The sequence below is a fragment of the Coenobita brevimanus genome, chromosome 4 (genome assembly GCF_032717465.1).
Source record: "Coenobita brevimanus isolate Jiangsu-jjx chromosome 4, ASM3271746v2, whole genome shotgun sequence".
Classification (NCBI taxonomy): Eukaryota; Metazoa; Arthropoda; class Malacostraca; order Decapoda; family Coenobitidae; genus Coenobita; species Coenobita brevimanus.
This window is the reverse complement of record NC_136957.1, coordinates 18,644,764-18,652,765: the sequence shown is the minus strand read 5'-3', so window position 1 is coordinate 18,652,765 and position 8,002 is coordinate 18,644,764. Positions and strand designations below refer to the sequence as shown.

Below are 8,002 nucleotides of genomic sequence, written 5' to 3'. Positions count from 1 at the left end.
TGAATGTGCCCTCAGGTATCGGTTGACGACTCATACATCTGTGTTTACTTCAGAACTTTTTGCTATTGACAAAGCCATAGACTATGCTCTCAATTCTAGGCATGACTCATTTGTCATATTTTCAGATTCAAAATCAGCCCTTCAGGCAATTGCATCTTGCACTACGGACTCTCATGAGATCCAGGGCCGCATCGTTAATAAGTTGCATTCATGCAACAAGTCATTCACGCTGATCTGGGTGACTGGTCATTGTCGTATCTACGGCAATGAGCAGGCTGACTTACTTGCAAAGTCGGCTGTGGAGCTCGAGGAGACTTGGGACGTTCCTCGTGATCTACGGTCGAGTCTATCTCTCGGAAAGAAATCAATAAATCTTCTGTGGCAAGGTCAGTGGACCAGACTAAACATTCCAACTTGTAAGCCGTACCTGGGCGACTGGGACACTGCCAACCGTCCCAGTCGCCTAGAAGAAAAAGTGTTGGCACGGCTACGGCTTAATGCCACCATTTTAACCCACATAAAACCATATATGGAAAGACGCTTCCCACCGCACTGTGACATCTGTAATGCGGTGTTATCTATCAGTCATATCATCCTGCGCTGTCGGCGATTTATTCGTGAACGCGCTTCACTTATAAATTACTGCGGCGCAGCAGACGTCCCCTTCACCCTTTCCACTATCCTGGGTGATGGGGACATTGTTATGACTGATAAATTGATGGCTTTCTTGAGAGAGACCGGACTGATCAGAGTGATGTGACTTTTTTACTGTGTGGTTATGGTTTTTATGAACAGTAAATATGTATATATTGTAATATTAATTAGGGTTGACAGTTGACATATTTTAAATAGTTCCTCCTCCCACCGATCTATTTCTAATATAGATGTCCCCTACATTAAGCCAAGTTCCTCGCCTGACAGTCACCAGCTGATGAGTGCAAGTGTGCAATATAGGAAGGTATTGGGCACTTGCAGTCGATGGTAGTCTGCTGGGCGAGGTTCTTCACTTTTTGTACAAATTATGTAAATACATTATATTATCTTGCTTAAGTTATTCTAATTAGGGACGACAGCTGACGTATATGGAAATGTTCCTGATTCGTCTGGTTCCCTTTCATATATTGATGTCCCCTATATTAGGTTGTGCCTCGACTGACAGTCATCAGGTGATGAGTGAAGGTATGTAATGTAGAAAGGCATTACATATCTGCAGTCGATGGTGTTCTCTTGGTCGAGGCTTTTTGAATATTAGTGTAGGCCTAGTTATTTGTCTCTTAGGATTTAGTATAGGTTAGCGATTTGTCTGTTAGGTGGTTAGTTTTAGGGTCTTTAAATTAGGTATTTTGTTTATAAGCAATATAAGGTTAAAAATATAAAAAATAAATAAATATAATAAAAATAAAACTACAAAAAAATTATAAAATAAAAATTATTATATATATATGTACGTGTGCATGAAAGTGTGTATGTTCATATGCATGGATGTGTGTATGTATGTATGTATGTATATATATATGTTTGTATATATATGTATATATGTGTCAATATATATACATATATATATTTGCCTTAATGACCAGAGGCTCCGGCCTCAATGGTCGATAGGCAAAAAAAAAAAAAAAAGAAAAAAAAAAAAAAAAAACTCTCTCTCTCTCTCTCTCTGTTTCCCTGTCAGTGACGCCGGCTAGCTCTGGGTCGTCCAGGTTTAAGGTTTGTGTATGTCCTTGGTTAGGGATGTAGGATGGACTTTAGCAAGTTTATGCTCTTGTCCAATAGGCAGGGTGATGTTTTGTGTTTTGTTTTCCCACTATTTGTTGTAAGTTAAGGTAGTTTAATAGATTATGTTAATTTTGTACGTGGTGTTTTGACTCTCCTTAAATGTTCATATGCTAAAGTAACTCCAGATCTAAGTAGTACAATATGGTCTTGTCGTACACTCAATTATCATTCTATCGTGGTTTTACTCAGGCCGTGCACCCTGTCCACTTGGTGATTGGGTAGTTTGCGACAAATGGGGGCCTGTCCGGGATTGAATATGTATCCTATCCTGTATATTTAGCTACATTACACGTTCCCGTGTACTCCCTGTGCATTGCAATTCAGCCTTTAGCAACAACTGTTTCCCTCATATTTGAGTCTGCTTTATGAAACAAGTGTTCTCCCTGGTAGTCCTAATTGTGTGCACTAGTGTATACGCTTGTAGCTAATTCCTGCTCAGTTACCTCATTCAAGAGCTGTGTTCCGTTCACGAAACTGTTCCTAGAGTGTTGTTGCTTTACAACTCTTGTTTGTTCTACTCTGTTTGGGCATATGGGTCATGTATATTGTATGATCTGTATTATTTGATAGTGTGGTGTATAGTGTTTTGTGGAGTGTTTTGTTGTCTTAGCTCCATACACACCACTATCGCTATATTTACTATACCAGTTGTTTTACTTGGATCTATTAGGAGATTATTACGTATCCACGTACGGCAGAGATTAGTACTCCCACTTTACTGGTGACATTGTATTCCCCACGTAAATTTTGTAGTGTGTGTGTGCGCGCTACGTTCCAGTGTGTGGTGGAAGGTTTATTGTCCCACTAGGTGAAGTGGTTTACTGATATTTGAGTGATTACACTATCTAGCTAGCTAGCTTATTTTCGTTGTCCTTCCCTTCTCGCCGCCATCATGTTTGTGTTGGAAGATTTTGTTTCTAATCCTACAGTGACTGCCCTTTCTAGGTTAACTAAGGTTCAGTGGGAAGCGCTGGCAGCTTATTATAAGCTTGAGCTTCGTCCTAGGTTGAAGAAAGATGATATAAAGCAGTTAGTACTTGCACACATGGTGAGGGAGGAAATTTTCAGTGAGGAAGAAGTGAACATGTTGGAACATCCTAGTGATTTGATGGCTTTGAGGAAAATTGAGCTGGAGGAAAAAAGGCTTGAGGTTGAGAGGATGAAAGCGGACAATGATAGAATCCGTCTCTCTCGTAGTCCCCCATCGCCTGAGTGTGAGCCAGATTCCTTCAAAATTGCTGCAGCATTAAAGTTTGTTCCTAAATTTAATGAGGAGGATCCAGAAGATTTTTTCACCCATTTTGAGAAGTCGGCTGCGCTCCATTCTTGGCCCCAGGATAGGTGGGTGTTGCTAATACATAGCTCATTTATTGGTAGAGCTCAGGAAGTGTTTACCGCACTGGATGCCACTCAAATTGAAGATTATTATTTAAAAAAAAAAACTGTATTGCATGCATACAAGAAAGTGCCCGAAGCTTATCGGCAACAGTTCCGCCGTTGCCGTAAGACAGAGGGACAGACTTATGTAGAATTTATCCGCCGCAAACAACGACTTTGTAAAAAATGGGTTGAGAGCGAGTTGACTAGTTTGACAGTTGAGGGCTTGCTGGAGTTGTTTGTGCTGGAGGAAGTGAAATCTTGCCTCCCAGCTAGAGTAAGGTCACATGTGGAGGAAAAAGGGTTATGTACGTTATCTGAGGCTGGCATTGCTGCCGATCATTTCTCCCTAACTAATAGTGATCCCTTCCACAAGTACAGGTTGACTGCTCCCCAGCATAAGTCAGCCAGCACTTCACAGAGTGAACGGCCCCTGAATAAGAAGCTGACGGAGTCCCAGGGACCTTCCTTTAAGCTTGATCCCACTGGTGAGTGCGCTGGTGAGGAGACTCGTGGAGTTACTAATCAAGACGTGGGGAGGTCTCTCTTCTGTAGGTACTGTAAGAAGCCTGGCCACATCATAAAAGACTGTAGGAAGTTGGCCAGTAAGTACAGCCCCACCCAGGGCAATGCAGTTCTCCATGCCAGTGCACTCACCCAACCAGTGGAGGTGAGTGACCCACAGGTTAGTGATTTACTTGTTTCGGGGCCATGTGAACATTCAGGTGATTCCCTTGAAGTACCCCCATCATTTAAACCATTCTGCTCAAGAGGTGTAGTATCAAAACATGAGTCCAGTAGATTCTCGGCTCCTGTTGTTGTGTTGCGTGACACTGGATCTGATCTATCTTTCATTTTAAAGGAAGATGTTCCCAATTTTGATTGTAATACAGGTGAGACTGTACTAGTGTCTGGTCTGCCAGGAGAGGCTAGATATCCCCTTTGCTCAGTGTATCTTCGGTCTGTGTTTGTCACAGGTCCTGTAACACTAGCTGTAGTAGATCACCTCCCCGTTAGGAACATTTCAGTATTAATTGGCAATGATTTAGCTGGTTCCCAGGTTATTGCTAACCCCATCGTTTCAGACAAACCTGTTGATATCAACAACACTACTGACCTAGAGCTGAAGCACCCTAATCTCTTCCCAACTTGGGCTGTTACTCGTAGTCAGAGCCAGAGGTTGTTGGATGCACATACCCCTGCTGTAGAGCCAGAGGAAAACACACCCGAGGGAGATGTTTCCCTTGCGGAATTGTTTGATGATACACTCAGTAAGTCTAGTTCTGGTCTCCTTGACTTTGGTAGCACCCCTATCACAAGTGAGAGATTAATTCAGGAACAGTCCAGTGACCCCGAATGTAAGTTGTTTCTTGCACAGCTTACTGAAGGTAATGAAATAGATGAGGTTCCACACTGTTTTTATCTCAATTTGGGGGTGTTGATGCGTAAATTCAGACCGCCTAAGGCTCCTGCCAATCACACGTGGGAGACAGTCCATCAGATCGTCGTCTCAAAATCTCTACGTATTGAGATATTGAAGGTGGCACATGATGGGATGGGTGGACACCTGGGAGTCCGTAAGACTTACCACAAGATTTTGTCTCATTTTTACTGGCCAAAGTTGATGAAAGATGTTAGTACCTATTGCCGTACCTGTCATGTGTGTCAGATTAGTGGCAAACCAGGCACTGAAGTCAATCCTGCATCCTTTCAGCCCATTCCTGTCATGGAGGAGCCCTTTAGTAAGGTAATTGTTGATTGTGTGGGCCCACTCCCAAGGAGCAAACGCGGGAATCAGTATTTATTAACCATAATGGATGTTGCCACTCGTTACCCTGAGGCCATACCTCTCCGTAGTATCACTAGTAGGAATGTTGTCAAGGCCCTGCTCAAGTTCTTCACACAGGTTGGGTTACCTGCCATCATGCAGTCCGACCAAGGGTCTAACTTCACCTCCAGGCTGTTTCAGCAAGTGATGAGGGCCCTGGGAGTCCGTCAGTGTAAGTCAACCGCTTACCATCCCCAGAGTCAAGGAGCCTTGGAACGTTTCCATTCTACCATTAAGACTATGATAGGTACTTATTGTTTGGAAACGGATCAGGATTGGGATGAGGCTATTGATCTTTTATTGTTTTCAATTAGAGATAGTGTAAATGAGAGTCTAGGCTTCACCCCGTTTCAACTCATTTATGGACACCAGGTCCGTGGTCCTCTCAAAGTCTTAAAAGAATGCTGGTTAAATGACGAGAGTACTGTACCGATTGCTGCATATGTAACTCAGTTCCGCTCCAACTTGCAGCGTGCCTTAAAGTTTGCCCATTCTAATCTCAGTCATGCTCAAGTACGAATGAAAGACAATTATGACAAAATTCACAAGGCACAATCCCGCATTTTTCATGTTGGTGATCAAGTTTTAGCTCTGCTACCAGTACCAAAGCAGCCTCTTCAGTCTCGGTACTCTGGGCCATATCATGTTTTGATGCGGGTTGGACACCTTAATTATATCATTGCTACGCCAGAGAGACGGAAGAAAAGGCGAAGTGTCCATGTCAATTTGTTGAAAAAATATCACTCTCGTGACCAATCACAAGGAGGGGAATTGGAACAGGTCACCTTAACAGGAACTAGAGTAGTGGAAAAGTCAGAGGAAAATGACCCTACACCATTCGTAGGCAGTAAGCTGTCAAATCGTGAAATTCTAACAAATCTTATGAGTAAATTAGAGCATCTGCCCCCCACCCAGGCAGGCGATATTGACTGTCTTCTACAGGAGCATCCAGACCTCTTTGGTGACACCCCTTGGCTCTGTACCCTGCTGCCTCATGATGTGGATGTTCAAGGAGCCCCTCCGATCCGACAAGCTCCATACCGTCTCAGTGCCGAGAAGAGGGAATTCCTGCAGTCCGAGGTGCAGAGGCTAAAAAAGCAAGGTTTGATCCGTCCAAGTATGAGTCCCTGGGCCTCACCTGTAGTATTAGTCCCCAAGGCTGGAGGAAGTTACCGCCTTTGTGTAGATTATAGGAAGGTCAATGCTGTTACCCTGCCCGACTCCTTTCCACTACCCAGAATGGATGACATTATTGATGACCTAGGAGCGGCCCGCTACGTCACTAAGCTTGATCTCCTCCAAGGGTATTACCAAGTGCCCTTGACAGAACAAGCCAAGTCAATCTCTGCCTTTGTCACTCCCAGCGGCCTTTGGGAATTTCTAGTTCTTCCCTTTGGCATGCGGAATGCCCCGGCCACATTCCAAAGACTAATGAACAATTTGATCGCAGAGTTGCCTGGCGTCCGTGTGTACCTAGATGACTTAGTTGTCTGGAGTGACAATTGGGAGGAACACCTTGAGAGGCTGCGAAAGCTCTTTAATGTCCTGGAGGAGGCCAATCTCACAGTGAACCTCGCCAAGAGTGAGTTTGGGCACGCCCACGTCGTGTTCCTGGGGCATGTGGTCGGGCAGGGCCAGCTAGCCCCTGTTGATGCAAAGGTGGATGCCATTTTACAATACCCACCACCAGCTGACCGAAAGTCTACCATGAGGTTCCTTGGGATGGTGGGTTACTATCGTCGTTTCTGCAGGAACTTTGCCCAGGTCGCTGCTCCCCTTACGGATCAACTTAGCTCCAAGAAGACGTTCCATTGGACAAATGAATGTCAGCGGGCATTTGAGGGTTTGAAGGCCCTGCTGGCTTGTGCTCCTGTGCTCCGAACCCCGGACCCACATCGGCCCTTCATCATTAGAGTCGATGCAAGTGATGCAGGGGTGGGGGCAGTGCTCTTGCAAGAATATTGTGAAGTGTTACATCCTGTATGCTACTTTTCCCAAAAGTTTAAGGTTTATCAAAAGGCTTATGCCACCGTTGAAAAGGAGGCTCTTGGAATTGTCCTGGCAATAGAAAAATTTGAAGTATATCTGTCCAGTAGTACATTCCCCATCAAGGTGTTCACAGACCACAACCCCCTTGTGTTTATTGAAAAGGTCAAGTTTAAGAATGCTCGAGTGCTGAGATGGGCTCTAGCCTTGCAACCGTATAATATAAAACTGCAGCATATTCGTCGCAAGGACAATACCATTGCAGATGCATTGTCAAGAGTGTGAACAGTGTAGGTTCCCTATGATTTACCATGTTATTTACCAGTTCTATGTTTTTAGGTTTAAGGAATTTTTGTAATATTGAAGTAAACCTACTTTTGTACCTCTAATGTTTGTACATGTTAGAGTAACTTTTTCCGGCTTGGTAAAAAGTTCTTTTTTTTGGGGGGAGGTGTCACGTGGACGCATATTTTGTGTAGTTAATTGTTCCCCTTCGCGCCACGTGTATAACTAGCTAGTTAAGGTGTTGCTAAATTAACGAACTGGCGACCCAATGAAGTTGTGGTAGGCCTGCATATAAGCCCAGGCGCAGAGGCTCTCTCTCTCTCTCTCTCTGTTTCCCTGTCAGTGACGCCGGCTAGCTCTGGGTCGTCCAGGTTTAAGGTTTGTGTATGTCCTTGGTTAGGGATGTAGGATGGACTTTAGCAAGTTTATGCTCTTGTCCAGTAGGCAGGGTGATGTTTTGTGTTTTGTTTTCCCACTATTTGTTGTAAGTTAAGGTAGTTTAATAGATTATGTTAATTTTGTACGTGGTGTTTTGACTCTCCTTAAATGTTCATATGCTAAAGTAACTCCAGATCTAAGTAGTACAATATGGTCTTGTCGTACACTCAATTATCATTCTATCGTGGTTTTACTTAGGCCGTGCACCCTGTCCACTTGGTGATTGGGTAGTTTGCGACAACGTGGCAAGAACACTCGGAGGAGAAAGAGAGTCACAGGGGCACAATATTGCCGGTACTGCATGCTTGA

The 8,002-nt window shown here is 44.0% G+C and overlaps 1 protein-coding gene across 1 annotated transcript; it reads left to right on the top strand.

Annotated features, from left to right (window-relative positions):
• Positions 1 to 2,671: 2,671 nt before the first annotated feature.
• LOC145396038 (uncharacterized) lies at positions 2,672 to 7,255 on the top strand. Its single transcript, XM_080269505.1, has one exon. It carries the CDS (start codon positions 2,672 to 2,674, stop codon positions 7,253 to 7,255), a length of 4,584 nt encoding a protein of 1,527 aa, XP_080125631.1.
• The last annotated feature ends 747 nt before the right edge of the window (positions 7,256 to 8,002 follow it).

Coding starts and splice junctions, on each gene's coding strand:
- LOC145396038 (XM_080269505.1), top strand. CDS start 2,672: ATGTTTGTGTTGGAAGATTTTGTTTCTAATCCTACAGTGACTGCCCTT.